General features: G+C 42.6%; 1 protein-coding gene across 1 annotated transcript; it reads left to right on the top strand.

Annotated features, from left to right (window-relative positions):
• The first annotated feature begins 1155 nt into the window (after nt 1-1155).
• LRIT1 (leucine rich repeat, Ig-like and transmembrane domains 1) lies at nt 1156-21829 on the top strand. The gene is made up of 6 exons (XM_036736148.1): nt 1156-1277; nt 5906-6372; nt 9150-9455; nt 10185-10558; nt 10601-11164; nt 21748-21829. Exons 1-6 carry the CDS (start codon nt 1156-1158, stop codon nt 21817-21819), a joined length of 1905 nt encoding a protein of 634 aa, XP_036592043.1. The 3' UTR covers nt 21820-21829.
• Nucleotides 21830-23782: the final 1953 nt, after the last annotated feature.

Below are 23782 nucleotides of genomic sequence, written 5' to 3'. Positions count from 1 at the left end.
TTGCTGGCCCCCCCCCCACCATGAGTTGTCCATTGGGTCAGGCCTGGAGCATTTTGCATGAAATTCTCCTGATTGATGGAGAGAATACTGAAGTCTCCCTGTCTGACTGTGTGAGGGGCAGAGTTGCTGTGAACTTTGGAGAGGAGATGCTTTCTTAATTCTTTCAACTAAGGGAGGCCCGGACCTCACCCAATGGGAAATTCCCCAAAGTCTCTAGGGAGACAATATGGAAATCAGGCACATATTGAAGAGCTGGCTTCCTCTACATGTTTGAAAGATAGTCTTTCTCTTTCACTTCCCTGAAGTCGATTCCAAAGACAGTCTAGAGCCATGTATCTGTTTGTCTGTTTGCCTGCCTGTCTTCCTCTCTGTCTTTGTCTCTCAGAATGTCTTTTCTCTTCAGAACTCTTATACTAATCCCACCCCTCACTATAATGTTGCTTCAACATTCTCTCAACAACTTAGGGGAATTTTATTCAAAATGTTTCAGGCTTGGCAGGAAAACCCAGGTTACATCTCATTTAAGTTTTTTTAATATCCCTAGTAAATAATACAAGTTCCTGTACCTACCAGCTGCTTAATAACATTGTTTGCATTGAATCAAATGATGGAATGTCATGCCCTATTCAAAAATTGTTAGTGATTCTCTATTGCCTCCAGGATAAAATGTAAGCTGGTCTGTCCTACCATGTGGCTCCAACTTGATCCCCACCTTATCTAAGAGTATTCCTTTTCGTCTATGTTCCAGACAAACTGGACTAGTAGCTGCATCTCTATGCCATGAGGTTTCCTTCCTTGGGGAACCATGAAGCCAATGGCCCCTGTCACCTGCTACTTGCCTCCCTCTTGACTGAGGTTCTTCAAATCTCTATGGGGATCTCTGTTTGAAATTGTTTGCTGGGAGGAGGGACACCCCCCCATAGTTGGAATATTCCAGGAAGCAATAAGCACCCATGTGAAAATAGCTCCAGTCCCTCTCCTTAATCCGCAGCCTATCCTTTTATCCGATGGCATCAGCCAGAGAGGAGAGAGGGGGAAGGGAAGCTGCGTTAGAGCTGGGCTGACGGGACTGTGAGTTCAAGGGATGGGAGCAACCCTGGGGAAGATACATTAGGGGCGCCTCTGTCCCAGGCCTGAATCTGGGAGGCTGGAGCCATGTGGGTGGCCATGGGAGTACTCTGGTGCCTGGCCCTCAGGGGTCTTCCCCACGCGCTTGGCTCCTGTCCCTCCCAATGTAGCTGTAGCCTACACAGTCTCAGCGATGGCACCAAAAACAGGTAAGTGGAACACTCAGGCACTGCCTTGTGTTCTCAGAATGGGGGCCTTCTGTCTGGGAAGGGGCAGAATAGAGGGGCCCCTCCTTTCTGGGCTGTGTTACTTTTACCAAGTGGTTTTGTGTAGGGCTAGCTTCAAGTTTCTGCTCTGTTTCGTACGGGTTTGACCTTGGGCACGTTGCGTAACCTCTCTGGGTCTTAGTCTCGTCATTCATAAAATGAAGGGGTTAGACTGGTACATCTCTAAGGTCCCTTAGAGCTCTATGTATGATAATCTTTGGTTTCATATTGGAGACCCTAACACCCAGGAAGCATTTCATGATGATCAGATGAGATACTATTTGTAAGCACTTAGCACAGTGCCTGGCACATAGTAGGTGCCTGATAAATGCTTGTTCCCTCCCTCTCCCATCTGGAGATGGCAAGGATATAAGGGATCCCTGGACCTGAGTAAGAGTGGGATTTTGGTTAGGATATAGCAAAGCATCTGGATCTTTCCTTTCCCCTTTCCTAGCATGACAGCCCTTCCTTCCCCTCCCTCTCTACCCTAGGCATCCTTAGCTTATGGAGGGGCTGCCATCCTGGTTCCTATGGAAAATTCTCCATATTTCCACCCAGCCAGAACCAGAAATTCAGTCTCTGGAGAGAACAGTTAAAGCAGTCAGGGAGAAATCTTCTTGGGAGTAACATTTCACGTGGTCTGGAAACCTGAGATTGTATTGTAGTGTAAGCCCCTGTCCCATATCAACTGCTCAAGCAAGGGGAGCAAAGGGAATATCATGAAATCCTGGATGCTGAGATTCGGGAGGTATATTTGAGGTGCTCCATCCTGTCTTTCACCCATTCAGTCCATGAAGTAATCTCCTGTACAGTAGCTTTCTGAACAGATGGCCAGCTAGGCTCTACTTAAATGCTTCCAGTGATTGGTCAGGAGGCAGCCTGCTCCATTTTTGGACAATTCTATTTCTCAGGCTCAATTTTGCTAATACCCTTGTTTCACTATGAAACTAAACTGCAATCATTCCTTTTTAACTAAATGTTTGCTAGAACATCACAAGTAAGGAATGCTTTGGTATTCTTAATGATTGCAGAAGAGAATCAGACTAGTTCTTCCCCCCTCCCCCCGGAAGTTCCCAAGGGGAGAGATGTTTCTTTATTAAGACAAAGTAACAGCTTTTACTTTAATGCAACTTCCTGGTTATGAAACCTAGAGACATCATTCCATCAGGGCACCTGGTACTTTTTCCCAGGGCACAGAAATTTAGAGGTGCAAAAATATAGCCTAACCATTTAAGTTAAAATGATTGTGCAATTTTAAAATATGCTCCATTTAAATTTTGATGGCACCTTCATTTCCTTACTAGCCTAGACACTAGTTAGCAAGGTAATTAGCTAAACTAGGAAATTATCATGTAGCCCAACCCTGTTCTATTCTTTCCTAGACAGTGGCCTCCCTGGAAGCATCTTTTTGGTGTCCTAAGATGGGAGCCAATATCCTGGGGTCTCTCTTCTATACAAAGGTCCATGTTCCAGGGATGATTTGAATGGGCACATAGTGCTGCTTGCCCTAAGGATCTAAAATTGCTAGTTACTGCTCTGATGATCGCAATTCCTACTGCTTATACACCTAATGTGTCCCTTTGGAACTAATTTGCTTTACGAAAATTATTGGAAAGATTAGGAAACCTTATTATCCTCTCTTATTCAAAGTGCTGGAAATTACCAGGGAGGGGAACTAAATGAAGGGATGGAAAAATGTAGCTATGATGTTGAGTCTTCCCTGCATGGCCTGGAGAAGGGAGGGAAAAGCACTCAGCCTGGTGTCTACAAGAAACCTTTAATTTGTTTGCTGCATAGGGTTAGCCAGAATGAGTAAGCGTGAGCCCTTGGGGGACCCAAGAAGCTGCTGCTGCTCTTAATCATTCATATTTACATGGAACACTTAAAATGTCCCAGCCATGTCAAATATTTTTTAGGTCTTATTTTACAGATAAGTAAAACAAGGCTGAAAGCTACTAAGTAATTTGTTCATAGTCACATAATTGGTGAGGGGAAGGAGCTGGGACTGAGTCTGACTCTTGAGTCTAATGTTTTCCCACCATACTTTGGTATTTAGGAGAGTATGATGGGGAAATATTTCCTTCATGGAATTTTGGGATTACAGAGTTTTATATGTGGAAGATTCCTCAGATTCAGTTCAATGCAATTGAATCCAACCAACATATGTTTAGTATATACTATGTGCAAGGCACTATGCTGAAGACACAATAGACAGACAAAAACAAAACAGCCCCTGCCCTCAAGGAGCTTAGAGTCTACTGGTGGCAGGGGAGTTCCAATCTGGACACAGAGAAGTAAACACAAAGCATATATAAAATGGTTTAAGGGAGAGAGACTAATAGCTAATGATATCAGGAAAGGCTTTGAAGGAAATGGGATTCCTAGAGGGGGAAGCGAGGAGAAAGAGCATTCTAGACACAAGGGAGCTACTATATGCAAAGATGCTCAGGGAGAAGATGGAGCAGGTGTTGTACATGGAGAATAGTTAATAGGCCAATTTGATTGGAACTGAGACTGCATGAAAGGGAGTGGTGTGCTGGAGCCAGCTCAAGCTGGTTCCAAGAAATGATTGTTAAATTTTCAGTGTGAGCATCTGCATCTTAGAAATTGGCAAATGCTACACATCATGGTTCGGTTTTTTGTTTTGTTGATTTCTAGACTAAAGAAGATGGTGAAGGAAATGTCAATTCAGATTAAACTTAAAAGTGTGCCGTGGAAATATTATCCCCTCCCCCCAGAGAGATGATTGTTAAACATTTATTAGCACACCCCTGAGAGTACTTAAAGTAAGACTGGAAAGGAAGGTGAGTGATAGCTTACATGGGGTTTTAAATATCCTAGAGATAATTTTTGAGTAGGGGAGTGACATGGCCAGATCTTCATTTTAGGAATGTTGGTTTAAACCTGTTGAGTTTGACTAAGGGGCACTTAGGTGGAGATGTTCAGCAGGCAATTGGTAATAAGAGATTGGAGTTGAGGAGAGAATTTAGAGCTGAATTTATTGATTTGAGAGTCATTTGCATGGAGATGATGATGAAACTCACTGTAGATGATGAGATGGCCAAGGGAGAGAAGTTAGAGAACACAAGACAGAACCTTGGGGGACACCCCAACTTAGTGGGTGAGACAAAGATGACTAAGAAAGAATGGTCAGACAGGTGGGATGAGAGCCAAGGGAGAGCAGTGTCATGGATACCAAGGGTGGAGAGTATATCTAGGAGAAGGGAGTGTGGTTGACAGAAATCACTGAGTTCAACCTCTTCTTTTTACGGAGGAGTGAATTAAGACCCAGAAAATTGAAATGACTTACCAAGTATCACGCAGCTGATTAGTGCCAGAAATAAAACTAAAATCTGGGTCTGCTTACTCCTAGTCAAATTTTATGTTCTTATGTCATGGTGCTACCAAGACATGAAAATCTAGGAGAAGGTCTATATGGGCATAATAACTCTTGAGTATTACACAGTTGATGAAGGATTGAAAAGTGACATGGCTGCAAGCTAGGAAAGGATCCCAGGCAGAGAACACAGAGAATGGTGAGCTCACAGTGGGTTCTTTTCCTTTGGAATTCCTGTAGCTCATCTTGTCTGTTCTACTCACTTGACATTTAGCATGTTGGAAGCTCTTTGAATGTTGTTTTGCCATTATTCCACTTTTCATGTAGACATCTTGAAAATATTCATTCATTACTTTATTCAATAAAATTTATTAAGCATCTACCATGCATACTATATATACAACCCAGATCTTGCTCTTAAGGATTGAGGTGAAAGTCTTGATATACTTTGGCCAGGTCAGACTACACATGAACTGCTTTATGCCAACATATTTTAGGAAGGGCATGGGTAATCTGGACATTGTCCAGAAGAGAGTGACCAGGATACCATGAAAGGATTGGCTAAAGGAGATTGAATGCTTATGTGGAAGAAGAGAAGACAGGGATGACATAATAACCATCTTCAGGTATTTGGAGGCTCCCACATGGAAGAGGGATTTAATTTATTCTGTTTGGCCCCAAAGTGCTGAACTGGGAACAGTGGTCAGATAGGGCAGAGAGGCACATCTAGGATTACTGATAGGAAGAGCTTTCACTATTTGGAGCTGTCCAAAAGTGGAATGGTCTCCCTTGGGAGGTGGTGACTTCCCCTTCTCTGGAGGTCGTAAAGTTAAGACTTGTGGAAGGTTGCTGGAGAAGGGATTCTCATACAGGTAAGATTTGGACTAGATAGATGGCTTTGGGTGTCCTTTCTATCTCTGAGATTCTGTGATTCTGTTAGCTCTAGAGGGACTATTTGCTGCTTGAAGGAAGGGTCTTTGTGTTATTTTTTTGAATCCTACATGGTGGTTACCAAATGACAAGTGCTTTATAAGCATTTGTGGAATTTATTGAATGGTTGAAACTATTTACACGTTTTGTACAGACTCTTTATGAGAAAAATAAATGAATTTTGGCACAATATATTGACTATGTCATTGGAAGCTGGTGGTAATGGTATATGAAACTAGGATGGCATGGGATCATCACTAAATCTTGGTATTTTGGCCTCCTCCCCTTTTTATATCTGACCCAGGGTGGTCGTGTGCAATGACCCCGAGATGACCCTCCCTCCCATGATGATCCCATCGGACACCTCCAAGCTCCGAATAGAGAAGACATCCATCCGTAGAGTGCCAGGGGATGCCCTCCACCAGCTCACTTGCCTCGAGTACCTGTGGCTGCCATATAATTCCATGACCAGTGTCAGTTCTGTCATGCTGCGGGGCCTGCGGAGGCTTCGAGAGCTGCGCCTCCCTGGGAATCACTTGGTGTCCTTCCCCTGGGGAGCTCTTGGGGATACCCCACAGCTGCGGCTGCTTGATCTGCATGGGAACCACCTCTCAGCTGTGTCGGCAGAGGCTGCCCGCTATGTAAGGAACCTCACTTTCCTGGACCTCTCGAGCAATCAGCTGATGCGTCTCCCCCAGCAGCTTCTTACCACCTGGTCTCACCTGCAGGCTGGTCCTTATTCCTCCAGTGATAACTCCAAGATCATCCTGGGTAAGAGAGGTCAAGCTGTCTAGCCCAACGCCGAGAATAACATTCAGAGGCACTCAGGGATTTTCAAACACATAAAGGGACAGAACTAGGAGAATAGCACTGTGCTTGTTAGGTCCTTGATAAACGCTTGTCAAATGAATGAATTCAGCTAGCTCTTTCTTAATTAGTCAATTGACATGTCTGTATTAAGCACCTACTACATACAGTATGTCACTCTCTGTACTAGGTGCTTTGGGGGATGCAGGCAAAGCATAAAACGGTCCCTGTTACACAATTTAGAATATGTAAAAGCCTTAGAAATCATGTAGTCTCAGGCTTCTTAATCTTATTTTAGGTCATAAACCCTGTTAATAGTCGGGTGAAGCTAAATGCCTTTAAATGCATAAAATAAAATACATAGTATTACAAAGCAAACCAGTTATACTGAAATATAGCTATATTAAAATAAATAATATTTTTAAAAGTCCACAGACTCCAGGTTAAGACCCCTTGATTTAGACCAAACCCTTCCTTTTTCAGAGAAAGAACTTGAGACCCAGACTGGTTAAGCGACTTGCCCACAGTCATACACCTATTTAGCATAGTCAGGACTGGAACCCAGGTCCTTTGACTTGAGATGTTTTTCTCACTACATCACACTATCTTTTGAGAAGTATCCTTCTCATTCATAGGCTCATGGGACTTAGAATTAGAAGGGTCTTCAGAGATGATTTTTTATTTTGACCGAAGTGAGGCCCAGAAGTAACTGGTCACAACAGTGGTGTGTTTACTGCCTGTGCATAGCTGGGTTTTGAACCTGGGTTTCCTTACTCCAAAACTAGTATCCTTTCTATTATAGTGCACTCAACGCCTCCTACAGAGCTTCAATCTAGTTAGAGAACATGGAGTCTCACAGAGCCTATTCTTGATTAAATTCTAAATTAATTTAGGGAGCATGAGTCATACGTGCTAGCGGAATTAGGAAGAAGGAGATCCCAGTTTGGGCTGGAGTAAGCAGGGAAGAAAGAAGTGTCATAGAATAGGTTGAAAAGAGTCAGATGTTCCAGCTAGTGACCTCAAGGTTAGAACTGTGGATGCTGACCGTAAGAGTTAGGGGATGCTGGGCTGCACGTCTGAAGATGTTGCTGAATCCAGTGACCTTTCGTAAGAGAAGACACAGACCAGCCTGGAGTGGTTTGCGGTCAGGGTTCGCACAAATGACTTTGTGAAAGAAAATGTCAAACAGAAAGAAACATTGAGCTTCCCTTAACAGCCCCATCTAGACCCATGATTTTGCAGTCCTATAACCTTTCTCATCCATAGTCCTTGCTTTGGAATGTTAATTCGCACCCTCTCACATGGTCTAAAGACCACTTCTCCTACTTGTTATCTGTGACCCTAGGCAAATCACTCTCCCCTCTTATGGAGGCATTTTTGACATAGTTTCTTCCCCTTGCTTGGCTAATTTTTAGCTCAGAGGTACTGAGGAAAAATCTTGGTTCTTTTCAGTCACTCGTTGTGGTGTTTGGGCTAGTTAGCTCAGTGGGTTAGACCATGATGCCTGTAAAACCACAGTCCCTGGGTACCATCCTAGCATGAAGAGTCCTCTCTGGGAATGGTGAAAAGGTGATATGTGAGATCCCTGGCTGGCAGAGGAGCAGTGACCCAGGGGAACTCTTGCTAAGGGAGTAGGCCGAGGTTATTTTGGTCATTGTTAAATGAGGCCTGAAGCTCATTCATGTCAAATCAGCCTCTAACACCCATTGCCATCATGAAAGCAAAGTGTTTCCCTCCACCTCCCATCTCACCACCCCTGCTTCCACATGAACTCTTCAGGCAGCATGCTGCTGTATCACGATTCTTTTCCCTCTTTAGTCTGCATATTATATCCATTTTAATTTGATTTCTTCTGGATACAAAAGTTTGTGCTGCGAAGGTTGGACTGATGGGTGGAAGGTAGGATGGAGTATGTGTGTGTGTGTGTGTGTGTGTGTGTTTGTGCTATTAAAGCTTAAAATTTTACTAAGACTCTTGGGGTATTCTACATAATAATAATGATAATATATACACATGTGATAATTATACAGAATTTATATTGTTATTTATATATACATATGTCCACATGTTTTATACATTTATATATAAACATATAGAAAACATATGCCTATAATATGTACACACACACACACACACACACACACACACATATTCCACAGGCTGGAACCAACTCTAATCTCAGGCAGCCATTTGGCAAATATATTCTTTTGGGAGGAAGAATGTGGATAGTTCAGTACCACCCTAGGGATGGAGAAACACTAAAAAGGGCAAATTCTTTAAGCGTGCACTTTGGGTCAAGAGTGTCTTATAGAATAAAGGGCACATAGGTATAGTGAACAGAGCATCAGATTTAGAGCCAGTAAGACTTTGAGTCCCAAATCTGCTACTTACTAGTTACGTGGCCACAAGAAAGTCACTTAACCTCTTTGAGCCTTAGTTTCCTCATCTGTAAGATGGGCGTAACAATCGTATTTATCTTACAGCAAGTTTTGTGAAGTTTAAACAGGATACTGTATATAAAGTGTTTTTCAAATCTCAAAAAGTTCTATATAAATGTCAGTTACAACAGCAACTCCTACCACTACTACAACCACTACTACTACTACGACCACAACTCCTCCTACTACTACAATACTTGGAGCTCAGTCAGGGCCTTGGAAAGGTGACTATGACTCCTCGAGGATCTCAGGATAGGAGGTTTGGAAAGAAGACGGGACACTCATTTCATTTTCTCTTTCCAGGTCTGCAGGACAACCCCTGGGTGTGTGACTGTGGCCTGTATGAAATGGTCCAGATCCTAAAGTTCCCAACTCCAAATATGGCCTTCATTGATCCAAGGCTGAAGTGTTCTACTCCTTGGAGCCTGGCTGGAGTTGCCTTCAGCCAGCTGGAACTCAGGAAGTGCCAGCGTCCTGAGGTTTATACTTCAGTGGCCAAGGTCAAGACCCTTCTGGGTAGTACTGTGTTCCTGCGCTGTGGGGCCACTGGGGTACCCAGTCCAGAGCTCAGCTGGAGGAGAGCTGATGGGCATCAGCTCAATGGGACAGGTGAGTCACAATAGCCAGATGACTTTATATTCTCAGACCTCTAGCCTTGGAAAGTGAGCAGTGCCAGGCTCAGGGGGCTGAACTTCAGTAAGGTTCAAGTCTGCCAATTAGGGAAATGGAACATTGTGCTAGATGTACCCCCATGTACCTAGGAAGGGTTTGGAAGCAGTCTTGCCAGGAGTCACATAGGTCCCAGGAATTCCACAAAATCTGGTTATGAAAATTGTGGCCCAGATGTTGGGTTCAAGATAGTGACAAGGTCACCTGGATAGTCAATGGAGGAGCTGGGACTAGAACCCAAGTCTTTTGACTCTTATTGCTCTTTAGCTTTATAATACATTAGATTTATGCTGGGCTTTCTGATTTTCATGCTCACCATCTCAGGACATATGGCATCACTGCGGAGTATCGGGCTGGTGTCACTTAGTTTTTTTTTTTTTGGAGGGGGGAAGGCAGGGCAATTGGGGTTAAGTGACTTGCCCACGATCACACAGCTAGTAAGTGTGTCAAGTGTCTGAGGCTGGATTTGAACTCAGGTCCTCCTGACTCCAGGGCCAGTGCTCTACTCACTGTGCCACCTAGCTCCTCCATGGCTGGTGTCACTTAGGGATTGGGCTCACCTAGCAGTAATCCAGATTGCTCTTGAATGAATTCCCCTGCAGAGTGGGCAAGGATCAAGCTCCCTTAGTTTTCTGTGGGCCTGATCTGCGTGTCTCTTTTGTTTTTCAGTGCATCAAGAAGCCTCCAGTGATGGCATGAGCTGGTCTCTTCTGGGCTTGCCTGAAGTATCCCACCATGACTCTGGAGAGTATGTCTGCAAAGCCAAAAATTCCTTGGGGGCCACTGAAGCATTTATCTCCCTCATCATCACTGAAGTCCAGACCACTGCCGAGCCCCAGGGGCCCACAACTAGGCCGTGGCCAGGGAAGGCCGAGGGAGTAGAAGCTGCCGCTTACAATGAGCTAGTGGCAAGATATGCCTCCACTACCTCTAGTCTGTCTTCGGTGGTGGCCAGGCCCACCCTCCCCAGCTATGAGAGGAATCCTGCTCTCCAACATTTCCACATAAATGACCTGGGAGAACTCTCCATGGGGAGCGTTGGGGTAGAGCAGGCTGATAGAGCCAAGGACCAGCCATTGAATCAGCTGGAACCAGCCCAAATGGTGAGATCAGTTAAGGTGGTGGGGGACACTTACCACAGCGTGACCTTGGTTTGGAAAGCTCCCCAGGCTGGAAATACCACCTTGTTCAATGTACTCTATGCCATCTTTGGGGAGAAGGATATGAGAAGGGTCAGTGTAGATCCTGGGAAAACCAAGGTTACCATTGAAGGTCTTATGCCAAAAACCAAGTATGTAGCTTGTGTCTGCGTGCGTGGCCTGGTCCCCAAGAAGGAACAGTGTATCATTTTCTCCACCGATGAGGTGGTTGATGCTGAAGGCACCCAGAGACTCATCAACATAGTGGTCATTAGCATAGCGGCCGTCATTGCTGTTCCCCTGACCTTGCTTGTCTGTTGCGGGTCCCTAAAGAGACGTTACCAGAAATTCCGTTTGAGGAAGAATGAGGAGAACCAGAGTTCATATGTCACATTTGAGAGACTGGGCCCCGGTGAAGATGGAGTGGAGGATTCGACTAGGGACAGCCCTGAGGAGGGAGACAGGCTACTCTCATCACGTTCTAGCATGGATTCACATGCACTATCCAAGGTAGAAGGCCCAGCCAATGAGTACTTCTGCTAAGAGAAGCTCCAGGGATCACTGGTGGTTTACATAAATACTCTTGTTCACACATTGGTGTTTACACACTCTCCTATCCTCAAATCCACACAAAGGTTCTCATGAACTCCTGTGTAAGCATACTTACACACTGTGGCATTTTTCTTTTCTTCACTTTCTGTCTTACCCTTTTGCACATGCACACACACAAAACCCTTTTGTCAAACTCATTGTGTTTTTTCTTTGCACATCATCTTTTAAGTTCCAACAGATTCCAAGAGGTTTTGGTAAATCTCATGAGAAACTAACTCTTGACTTAGAGAATATTAAGCCCAGAGGGGATCTTGGGAGGATGCTAGTCTACCCTCTGGCCTTACAGCTGACTCACATTTAGTTTTCTATCAGAATCTGTCTTTAAAAAAAGGAGGATTCCACAGCCTCCCTTGGTGACCCTCTCTGTTGTTTACAAGGGCATTTTCAATGTAAACAAATTCTCTCTCATGTCTGACCCAAATCAAATGTCACACTGTAAGCTCATTTCTTCTTGTGTCTGCCTTGGAGATGGAGAGCAGCTGATTACATCTCTCGTCTAATAACTGTTATATCTGCTGACATTGGTAAGCCTGATATCAATGGGGTAAGCCACCCTCCAAGCTCAGCTGCAAGGCTCGTGGTTTCCATGTGACTTGGAGCGGTGGCTCCCTGATAGCAGCTCCATAATTGATAGGGGCACCCCACATAGAAGTGACCTTGTACTAATTATACAAGACTAATGTGCTGTGTGGAACGTAAGCCAGGATGTTCAGGGCAGAGTCTTTGAGTGACACTCAAGAAAATGGTCAGACAACTGAGGAACCCAAAGAAGTAATTTTTTATTGTTATGTGTCAAATAAAGCCACTTTATGTGGGGCATTGAACGTTCTGCTAAGGTTAATGATTCTTTATTTGAATAGTAGTTTTCAACGAACAAGGCTCCTTCATCCACTTTACATCCTTTGATTTTCATAACATCCTGAATAATTAGCCAGAACAGGCACTCTTACTCCTCAGGGAGGTTAGTTGGCTTGTCCTTTGTCAACATGGCCAGGATTAAGCAGAGTTAAGACCAGAACTCAGATATCGCCATTTTCATTTCTGAATTCTTTCCTCAGCATCATCTTATATCTCCAACAATGGATGACAGAGAAATAGCCCATTAAATGGTTTGGGTTAGACCAGGAAATATTCATGTGTGATGGTCAACCTAATGTGTTCTGCACGGTCAGTTAGTCTCTTGGCATGCTTCTGGAAGGAAGGTTTATTTTACTGCTTGAACATAGCGGCTGCTCAGCTTATTGCATTCACATTGATTGGCTGTTGGTGTCGCTGTGGTGGGAAAGGAGGACATATGCTGGTTTGAAGATGGTTTGGGAGGAGGGAGAGAGAGAGAACTGTTTTTGATGAAATCTTGGAGAGGACTTTAGGTAAGGGATTTGCCCAAGTGGTCTAAGAATGGTTGGGCAATAGGCAGGGGTAAAGTACTTGTCAGATCCAGTCCAATCCAACAAGCATTTATTAAGTATCTTTTACATATAAGGCACTGTGCTAAACATGGGGGATACAAAGACACGATGAAAACTAATTCTTACCTTCAAGAAGGTAAATTAGTGAGCTCGGGTCTAAGGAGCACTGCTTAAAAGGCCCTAAAAGGCAAAATGCTACCTCCCTTTAAGAATTAAACACAGAACTTCTATTTGAGCCTGAGAAACAGAAACGAGTAAGGAAATGCTTTAGTCAGGATAATTGAAGCTGAGACTATGAAAGGGAATTATCTGGCAATGACATTACCAATTGTTCTTTATCTGTCCATCTGAACTCACAAATCCTAGCCTTAGGACCTGGCCCTGAAAAAGCCAAATATAATGCTGTGGGTGCAGAGTGATACACCACTAATGGGGACCACAAAATCTTTTCCTGGCATTCTTGAAGAATCAGAGCATCATACGTGTAATTGTGGAGAGGGCACTGGCTTGGGAGTCAGGAGAACTGGTGTCTGGTCCTGACTTTGCCACTTATTCTGTGACCTTGAGATGCAACCTCACCTTTACCTTGATGGGATTAGACCCAGGAGTTCTTAACCTGGGGTTCTACAAAATTATTTAGATTTTTTTGATAAGTATATTTCAATATAATTGCTTTCCTTTGTAGTCTTATATATTTTGTTATATGTATAGCATTTAAAAACATTATTCTGAAGAGTCCATAGATTGCACCAGATTGCCAAAAGACTACATGTTTCCTCAAAATTAAGAACCGTTGGAATGAGATCATCTCTTAATGTTCCTTCTACTTCTGTTATTCTATAATTTTTCTTTAGGAGGAACTTGGATTCTGTTTTTCCTGGGGAACCAATCAGCCCCTGAAATTCATTCCAAGCTGGTGATCTTAGAACTTTCAAGATACCCCCTCAAGACTATCCTACATGAAAGCAAGCCCCTTAGCTATTCTAGTGACAAGGCTTTCTGACCGATTATGGAGAATGAGAAAGTTGCTACATGACTCGAGAAAGAAAAACCCTGTCTTGAATATCAAAAAAGGAAAGAGACCGGAGTCTGTCTATTATGAGCTTGACTTTGATTCCTGGCGAAATTCTAGAATGCGTCAAAGAGATGTTTGATGATTATTTAGATGCCATGATCCCAAAGACCCACCATGCTTCATTGAGAAAGATCATGTCAAATTAATCCAACATCCTTTGAGATGAACTACTAGGTAGATGAAGAGAATGCTCCAGGGAGGGCTTATCTAGACATTCTTCAAACTTTTATTTTCTTTTTTCCCCTCAATTAACAAGCATTCATTTTCTTTTCCACTTTCCCCTCTACCATGAAAAAAGAAAAATAAAACCCTTGTTTACCCATATTTTATCAAGGCACTTGAAAATCTCTCATGCTATCCTTGCGGACAAAACTGAGAGAGACAGGCTAGATAATAGTACAGTTTGGTGGATTTGGAACTTGGTTAGTAAACCTAAAGAGTAGTTATTATAGTTTGATGTCAACTTGGAATGAGTTCTTTAGTGGAGTTCCCTTGGAAGCTGTCTTTGACCCTGTGCTAATATACATATGTACATATTTATATCATATATGTATATATACAGATATTTATATTTCTCTATATAAATCTAGATCTAGACTTTGACCCTGTGCTATTATACGTACTATATATATATATATATATATATATATATACAATGTATTTATATATTCATCTATCTCTGTATCTATATTTTAATCTATATTTGTATTTTGCCAGTGACTTTGATAAAGATCTAGATAGCATGCTTGTCAGATTTATGGTGGCCCAGAGATAGGAGGGATAACCAGCATGCCAAATGACAGAACCAGGATTTAAAAAAAAATCTCAACAGTCTAGAATTCTGGGATGAAGCTAACAAGATGTTACTTAATCAGAAAAAATGTAAAGTAATACACTCGCATTTAAAAAAGCAACCTTATACTTATGAAGGAGGTGTGGCTCGATCTCAGGGCACCTGATAATGACCTGGGGGTTTTAGTGGACTGCGTACTCAATATGAATTAATGTAACATCTCAGCCGAGGGATCCAAGGTGACTTTGGTCTACAATAAGAAGGACCTAATTTTTAGAACTAGCAAGATAATAATTTCCTTTTACCCTGCCCTGGCTGGATTGCATGTGGAATAGTTTGTTCAGTTTAGGAGAGAACAAAGAATCCATATGGGATTGTTGAGTAGCTGCAAGGGTCCAGTCAAGGTTCTTGACCATGGATTTATAGTAGGTGAAATTGGTTTGACTGAACCCTCTTCTGTGAATATAAAAATTAGATTTCTTTTTCTTCGTATGATTTTTGGAAACCATTTTTCCCCCTATAGAACTACATCTTTTAAAATACATATGTAATAGAGGTCATAGAGCTGGGACAGACCTTAGAAAACATCTACTCCAGTTCTTTCATTTTACATATGAGGAAAATGAGGCTCGGGGTTGTAAAGTCAATTGTTGAAGGTCACATAGCAGGAAGGCGATGGAGCCAGGACTAGAGCCCAGGTCTTCTGGAAGCCAACCCCATGTTCTCTCCGCTCTATCACCTAGCTTCCTGTTACCTGTCTCTATCTTTTCCCCATCATACAGAAGGTCAAGAGAGAAGCACTGTAGAAGATTGGGACTAGCTACCAGCCAGGGCAGCTGGGTGGTGAAGTGAACAGAGCACCAGCCCTGGAGTCAGGAAGACCTGGGTTCAAATATGACCTCAGACACTTACTAGCTGTGTGACCCTGGGCAAGTCACTCAACCCTCTTTGCCTCAATTTCCTCAGTTGCAAAATGAACTGGAGAAGGAAATGCCAAATCATTGCAGTCTCTGCCAAGAAAATCTCAAATGGGGTCAGACGTGACTGAACAACACCAACAATAACCTGCACTAATACTAATGATGAACAAGGAACACATTCAATATATTTGGTAAGGGACAAGCAACATCATTTAATTGAGGAGGAAATTGGGATGTAAGGAGGTTAAATGGTTTGCCCTGGCTTACACAGTAAGCAGAGATGGGATCTGAACCAAGGTTTTATGCCCCTAAGGCCAGTGCTCTTCTCACTGTACCACACTGTCTGCCTTTGGTTCAACAACAAACAAATAAAAGGCAACCGCATGGCATAATGATGTGTGTGTGTGTGTGGGACTATACCAAGGCTTTAATCCTCACCAGCATTAGCATCCTTCCTAATATTTGTAGAGCCTTTTATATCTTTTAAATCACATCTGTTAGCTCCTTTCCTAATGGCCAGTAATGGCCTTGCCAGAAATAATCTAGCTCCAGGGCACTTGCTTCTGATCTTGGCTTTGCCTGGGTCCATGTTTTTCATCCAGTAGTTTTTCAGCAAGACAGGTTCCTCTTTTTAAATTCAACTTTCCCCTGACAAGGGATCTCAAATTATCACAGCTTTTGCTCTGACTCTCCTGCTTTAGGGGCGATTCTAGGGACCCTTCCTTCAGGGAGTTTCATTCGGGCAAGTGTGTAGTCAAGGGAAACTGTTCTGGTAGTGGGCTGGAGATTTAGGACCAAGAGGAGTTGGCAATGGTGTCTGACCCTATTATTCATTGCCCCCAGGTTCCCATTGAGTGAGGAGCAGATTTTAACTTCCTTAGTTCAAGGTCCTTCTTAGATTGTGCTAACATAGCCCCACTTTGCTGGACAAGCTGAGGATTCAGGATTTCTACTAGAACACAGGTTAATAAATGATCAAATGCATCTCTGATGATCAGCTGATTCTCACCATGACCAAAGGCTTTCTGGAAGTCAAGCCTTGAAGTCTTATCTCCCTCTGCATCATCCTCCAGGATATGGCTTTCTGCTACATGATCCTCATTGAGCCTGGTGCTCTAGGTTCAGTGAAATTCATCAGTCATCTGTTAAGTGACTTAAGATGTGTGACACTGTACTAAGCATTGGGGATACCAAGTATTGGGGATACAGAGACAAAACAAAAAATAGCCCATGTTCTCAAGGAACTTCTGTTCTCCTGGAGGTTACAACATTTAAATGGTTAAATAAAATTCAAGGAGGGAGAGCATTAACAACTAGAGAGAACCAGCTTTCTGTAGGAGGTGGCATTTCTGTTGAGCTTTGAAGAAACTAAGGGCCAGATGACTTGAAGTTGCTCTGGGAGGATGGTAATCTCAGGTTGGTCCGTTGCCTCCTAAATCATCAGCAGAGTCAGAACAGTTGGGGATGATGTAAATTGGACACAGGATTCTGGCATTTTCTGGGACAGCCATGCCTATTAGTGAAGGGTAAATGGATCTGTTTTGCTGGGTGTCTTGCCATTAAGGATGAGTACAGAGATGATTGTTTGGTTAAGGGTAGAAGGGAAGAAATTTCAAAGAAGTGGTGGCAATCCGGCCTACCACGCAGATAAATGCATCTAAGAAGGACAGAGGACTCTCCTGCAAATAGAAAAATGAGCTTGGCTTTAAGGTGCTACACAATTGAGTTCTCCCCTACATCTTCAGCTGGCTTAAAATGACACAGCAATTTATGTAATTTAATTCCCTATAATCATTTGATAAAACCGATAAAATAAGACTTACTGCCCTCATTTTACAGAAGGGGAATAAACTTGGGAAGCTAGTGACTCGCCCATTGTCACCCAGCTGATAGTAAAATGGCCAAGCTCAGACTGGAAGCAAGGGCTTCTAACTCAAAATCTATAACCTCTTCCCACTCCAGCTCTATTGCCTTATTTCCTGTTGCTTGCCGTTAATCCACCAGGCTGGTGGTCCCACTGTCCTCTATACCCACCAGGCTGGTGGTCCCACTGTCCTCTATACCCACCAGGCTCATGTTCCACTCCATGCTTTTTGTTTATGCTGTTTCCCCTCCTAGACTGACCTCCCCCCTCCTTTGTGATTGTCCAAAATCCTGGCCACATTTCAAGTCTTACTTTCATGAAATATAAGATCTTTGAAAAGAGGGCTTGTCACTTTTGTCTTTGTATTCCCAACACTTTGCATGGTAACCGGCACACAATAGATGCTTAATTAACCCCCCTTGGTAGACTGACCACCACAGACCACAGTAATCTCTCCTTTTTCTGAACTCCTATTGACCCCTGCCATGTGATCTAGCAACTGATTTTTTCCAGTTATTTCAAGAGTGTGTCTTCCCACTTAGAATGCATACCCACATAGGGACAGAACAGTGCCCTCTTGTTTTATAATTCCTCTGGTGCCTAGCACAGTGGTGGAGGCCATTATAGGCACACAGGAACAGCTATTAACATTACTATCCACCAACATGTGTATGGAATTGTCATAGCTGACAATTATATGGTATTTTGAAAGTCTGCAAAGTCTTCACCACAAATATTATCTCATTTCTTTTTCACACTAACCCTGTGAGGAAGGTACTACTGTTAACCCAATTGTAGAGCTGCTGTTATAGTTTATTGTTGTTCAGTTGTTTCTGACTGTTTGTGGTCCCATTTGGGGTTTTCTTAGGAAAGATACTGGAATGGTTTGCCATTTCCTTCTCCTGTTCACTCTACAGATGAGGAAACTGAGGAAAACAGGGTTAAGTGACTTGCCCAGGGTCACACAGCTAGTAAGTGTCCAAAGCCAGATTTGAACTTGGGTCTTCCTGACTCTAGGCTTGGCACTCTATCCACTGTGCCACCTAGCTACCTCCCTCCTGCCCCTGTTATTATAGGTAAGTGTCCTGTTTTTAGAGATAAAAAATGAGGGTTGAGGGATTTGATCAGGTTAATATAGCAAGTAAGTGATCAGAATTCAAATCCAGATCTTTCTTGTTCCAAGCTCAGTACTCTGTCCACTACCCTATCCTGCCACCTCTCAGATGGTATCTTAAGGAAATCTGAAGGGTATTAGTTTGATTCCTGTACATCAGCAGGAAGCTGATCTTAAGCAAGGGAAAGAGTTCTGTACTGGGAATCCAGAGAACTGAGTTCTGGTCCTGTCTCTTCTACTCAATACCTATATGATTTAACTTTTCATCTCTATGGTTCTATGATCCTGCTAATTATGAATGCTATAGCAGTGGCATCATTTGTCAAACTAGGGTGCATCTATTAACTAAAAAGCTTTTATTGATGTAGTCTGACCCTGGAACTCCAGAACAGCTTATGCCCCTTGGTTAAGAAGATGGGAAGGTAAGTAGCTTAGTTTGCAACCTAGTTAGGATCTCACTGGTTGGCAGTGTCCTGAATTAAGCTGTTGTTCATCTCTGTGGTCTGTGCTGTGGTGTCAGATGGATTGTGAGCACTAGAGGGCCCCAGCAGAATGTACAATAGTCATCTGGCACTCTATAAATAGAGAGGGGGGCTTAGCTTCTGTCAATAAAGAGAAGCTTCTGCTGTAAAGGGCCAGAAACTAGAATTAAAATTGTTCCATTGCCCTAGGAGTTTGGGAGCTGCTCAAAGTGATAGTAAAGTCTACAATCTGGCAAAAGATTAGAGTTTTTAGTCTGAGTTTGAGACAAAAAAGGAACGTATTTTTCTAATCACTCATCATTGACTATTTAAGAAGCATGGGTTTGGTTTGAAGTCATAGTGGCCCCTGACTTAGCTGTGAATAAGGAAGGTCTTAGATGGAGCCAGATGTGTGCTCATCTAACCCACCAAACCACTTCCTCCATAAAGACTTCCCTGATGCCCTCTCCTGCTGTTAACGCTCTCATTCTCTCCTTAAATATTTTTAGAGCATTTAATTTCTCTTTTGACTCCACTACTCCTTCTTTGTATGACTCTTCTGCACACATAATCACATTCTCCAAAGTAGAATGCAAGCTCCTTGAGGACAACAACTTATTTGAGGAGAGAATGAGAGCATTAACAGCAGGCAAGGAAGTCTTCATGGAGGAAGTGGAATCTGAGATGAGCTGTAAAGGAAGGGGAGTAATATGAAATAAGGCTAGAAAGCTAGGTTGGAGCTATATTGTTGATGGAGGGCCTTAGATGCCAGGCTAAGGAGTTTTTTTTAATCCTAAAGGCAGTGGGGAACCACTGAAAATTTTAAAGCAGAGGGATTACATATCGGATCTCTACATTAGGCAGGTTATTTTGGCAGCTGTATGAAGGATGGATTAGCAGCAATGTGAAAAAGTAGCAGGAGAGAGACCAATCAGAGGCAATTATATAGTTCGGGTTTAGATGATTACATGGTTTACCATCATGACTGGATGGATATAGGGGGCAAAGAGAATAAAGAATCAGAGGTGGCTCTGATGTTTCAAATCTGATTGACTGGGACAGCAGTAGTACCCACAACAGAAAAGGAGAGTGGAGGAGGGGCGTGGGTTTAGGAGGGAAGAGAATGAGTTAAGTTTTCAGCATATCGAGTTTGAGGTGCTGGTCGTATATTCAGGTGGAGATGTATAGTAGACAGCTGGAGATGAAGGATTGGAGTTTGGGGGATATATTCAGACTGGACATATGGAATTAAAAATATCAGCAGAGAGGTGATCACTGAACTCATGGGAGCATATGAGATCAGTAAGTGTAGGTAGAGAAAAAAAAGCCTTGGAGGAGATTTCCATGTTTAGGGATGGGAATTGATGATGAACTGATGATAATGAGTGGAGACTGAGATGGAGCAGTGAGGTAGGCAGTATCTAATTACCAGGAGAAAGCAGTGTCACAGAAGCAAGAAAGGAAACATAACAATTATATCTAAAGCTACAGGAAAATCAGGTAAAATGAGGGCAAAAAAGAGAAGATTTCTAATTTGAAAAAAAAATTTAAATTATTTTAAAAGTCTTCTCAGGGCTAGTAACCTAGGCCTTGTTCTTGGGATATAACATCTCTGTGAGACCTGTTTACTTGTCACTCTGACATCTGCATCACAGAGGATTACTACTTAGAAGGATTTTCTGCTTAGAAGCTAGGAGCATGTCTCATCACAGACATACAGAGTGTCTTCTTACAGAGGAATATGGGCCCAATGTGTCACTTTTTCTTTTTAGTCTTGGTCTTTCTGAAGGCAAACCCAGCTTACCCTGAATGCAACCCAGAATGCATATGCTCAGATGACAGCTTTGGCAGGTATGGAAATGTTGGCAGGGACCCCAAGAGATCCTAGAAGATTGATTTACTTCGGGAATTCTATTGTATGGGAGTTTGGGGGTATTTAAAAAGAGATATCTAATATCTTATGGACACTGATTTCAGTTAACATTACAAACTTCTTTTTTTGAAGTATGTGTTTTTGCCCAAATGGAATTAACATTGACTGGAACTTTTGTAGGAAATAGAACATTCTTCTTCTTCAATGTATTCATTTTTTACCTTTGAATATTCTAATACCTAGTCAGGGGAATGTGAGGAGGTACTGAGAAGGAACATTAGAGCTCAAAGGATTATGAGTCAGACAGTTTATTACTCACAGGCATGGAAATGTGTGTGGTTCCCTTGCCCTTCAGTCCCATAGGCATATATTAACGGCTCAGGCATACAGTGGATTATGTACCGTAATTGAGAGCCCAGATCTTTCAGGTTTCTGCCTTTGTATCTGGTTTTTATTACTGGGCAATTCAACAGGGCTGAGTGGGAGGGGGACTTTAGGAGCAGTTAATCAATGGATGATCTGCACTGTAAGCCCTCCCCTCCCCAAATTAACTGAAAGGACATTGTAAAAGTAAAAATTGCTATTTGAATTAGATGTAGTTTGCTAAGCTGATAGTTCGCTAACCTTGTAGTACTAACCCTAAACATAGTGAATAAGTCAGTTGTTGGGTACATAGAAACTTCTTGGTATATAGGTGGGTTAGTCAAACATGTTAAACATGGTGTTCTGTCAGCTAAGGCCCAGTAATAGGCCAATTGTCACAGGGAGCAAGGTGGTATAAATGCAAAGAGTGCTGGATTAAGGTTTTAATTATGGCTCTGCTACCTATTAATTATGTAGCTTCAGGTAAATTACTCTCTGGCCTCAGTTTCCTCATCTGCAAAATGAGAGGGATTTGGACTAGATACTCTTTAATATTACTTTCAGGTAGGATTTCTATGTCAGTTTAAAGACTTGCTTATTTTTCTGCAGGTCTCTGTTGTGCATGGATACTTCTTTGAGAAAGATCCTGGGAAACATCCCCAAAGGTATCAAGAAACTTAGAATAGAAAACTCCTCTCACTTAACTGAACTGCCTCATGGGTCCTTTTCCAACAACAGTGCCTTGGAATTCCTTTGGCTCAACTTTAATAACATCACAGTGATTCACCCAGGAGCCCTGGAGCATCTGAGAGACTTGAAAGAGCTGAGACTGCAGGGGAACAGGTTGTGTACAGTACCATGGACAGCATTCCAAGCAACTCCAGTTCTAAGCATCCTTGATCTCAAACACAACAGGCTTGATGCTCTACCGAAGCAAGCACTTCAGTATTTGATTAACCTAACCTACTTAGATTTGTCCTTTAATGAACTTATGGTGGTGTCTGAGGATGTCTTCATCCAGTGGCCCATGTACCAGAAAAGCCAGCAACTCACTGGTAGGGCCGAAGGCATTTCCAATGTCGTGCTGGCTTTGCACAATAATCCATGGATGTGTGACTGCCATCTAAAAGGGCTTGTCCAGTTTTTCAAATTCATCAGACCCCCTGTCATACTAATGAACTCCTACCTAATGTGCCGGGGCCCTCTGTCAAAGGCAGGGCAATTTTTCTATGAAGTAGAGCTCAATAGCTGCATGAAGCCAAAGACTTCAACCCCTAATTCTAACATTACTATCCGTGTGGGGTTAAACGTGACTCTAAGCTGCCTGGCACAGGCTAGCCCCTTACCAAACGTTGTGTGGACTTACCCACTGAAGAAATTGAGAGAATTTGATGGTAAGCTATGGTACTCCTTAATTCTTTTTCTCAGGGGCAAGGGAAAGCTCTGCCTAGCTCTATAAATGTTTAGAGTAATAACAAGTGTGGCAACTGCCTGATGGACAAGATAATTAGTGCTTAGGCTTGAATTTAGGTGCAAAAATGATTCTTTAAGATATTTGTAGTTATGGAATGGAGCAAAGTTTATTAAAGGCAGTGTCAACCAGAAGTCTCATTAGCAGTGAGTACTTTTCACTGTGGAGTTGGGGCATGCAGTCTTCTCAGGAGGATAGTTAAAGTTATAAAGTAAGGGATAGTTAAAGTAATGACACAACTTATTTCTTCCCCCTTCTCCCCACCTTCTGTGACTAGTTACCACAGAGTGGAAGAGTATAGTTGAACCTGCAATGCTGGCCTTGGGGCTTCATCACTATTGCAAAATGAAAACCTCCTTCCCTAGCTTTGTTCAGAGCATCTGCAGGAAAGCAGCTCAGGCTAAGTGTCACACCACTTTCCATCATTGGTGCAAGAGCCAGGAGATGGGGGAGTCTGATTCCTGAGAAACAAAAAGCAGATGAGCAAAATGTAAAGACTACATGAAGTACATGGTTGCTTGGTTGTTGTCCTTTATTCTTGAAGAGGACCAAAATGACATCACTATGTTAGAGTCAAGTTACAATGTGTCTGACTGGCTGATCAGACCAATATGAGCTCAGATTATCTACCACAGGTAGGGCACAAATAGTCCATGTGAACATTTGGGGTGGGTTCTCTAAATTTTAAATCTCATGTTTCTTTTGAGCTACTTAAATTCTGCTTTGCTCAGAGCACAGTGCCTTCTTTGAAGCGGGTATGCCATGCTGGGCAGTCCTTTGCCAGTGTCTCCCATGTCACACAATCAATTCCAAGGCACTGCCTCTTGCATCATCTTTGGAACTGATATATAAATGTTCCTTTTCCTTCCCTTTCTCCTTTTTTATTTTCCTCCTTGTCCTTCTCCTCTTTGAGTCTTTTCCTCTTTCCTTCCTCCTTGTCCCTTATTTCTTCTCATATAATGTTTTCAGAGTTTCAGAATATGTTTCATTGTCATTGGTGCTATTGAATGGACGTACAAAAATATCCATTGGGCCATATATATGTAAATATATAATATAACCCATATGTGTATATATACATATAAACACACTCAAGTCATTTTATATACCATATACATATCAAGTCACACACAGAAAACAATAGGTTTCATGCAAAGCCAGAGCTATTTCCTA

This window comes from Trichosurus vulpecula, chromosome 8 (genome assembly GCF_011100635.1).
Source record: "Trichosurus vulpecula isolate mTriVul1 chromosome 8, mTriVul1.pri, whole genome shotgun sequence".
Classification (NCBI taxonomy): domain Eukaryota; kingdom Metazoa; phylum Chordata; class Mammalia; order Diprotodontia; family Phalangeridae; genus Trichosurus; species Trichosurus vulpecula.
The sequence above is the reverse complement of the archived record's forward strand: the minus strand, read 5'-3'. Positions and strand labels throughout refer to the sequence as shown.

Bases quoted from the DNA above. Each gene is read 5' to 3' on its own strand.
- LRIT1 (XM_036736148.1), top strand. From the start codon at position 1,156: ATGTGGGTGGCCATGGGAGTACTCTGGTGCCTGGCCCTCAGGGGTCTT. The intron at 9,456-10,184 runs GTGAGTCACAAT...TTTGTTTTTCAG, and splicing joins GCATCAGCTCAATGGGACAG to TGCATCAAGAAGCCTCCAGT. The intron at 11,165-21,747 runs GTAGAAGGCCCA...ATTTTTCTGCAG, and splicing joins ATTCACATGCACTATCCAAG to GTCTCTGTTGTGCATGGATA.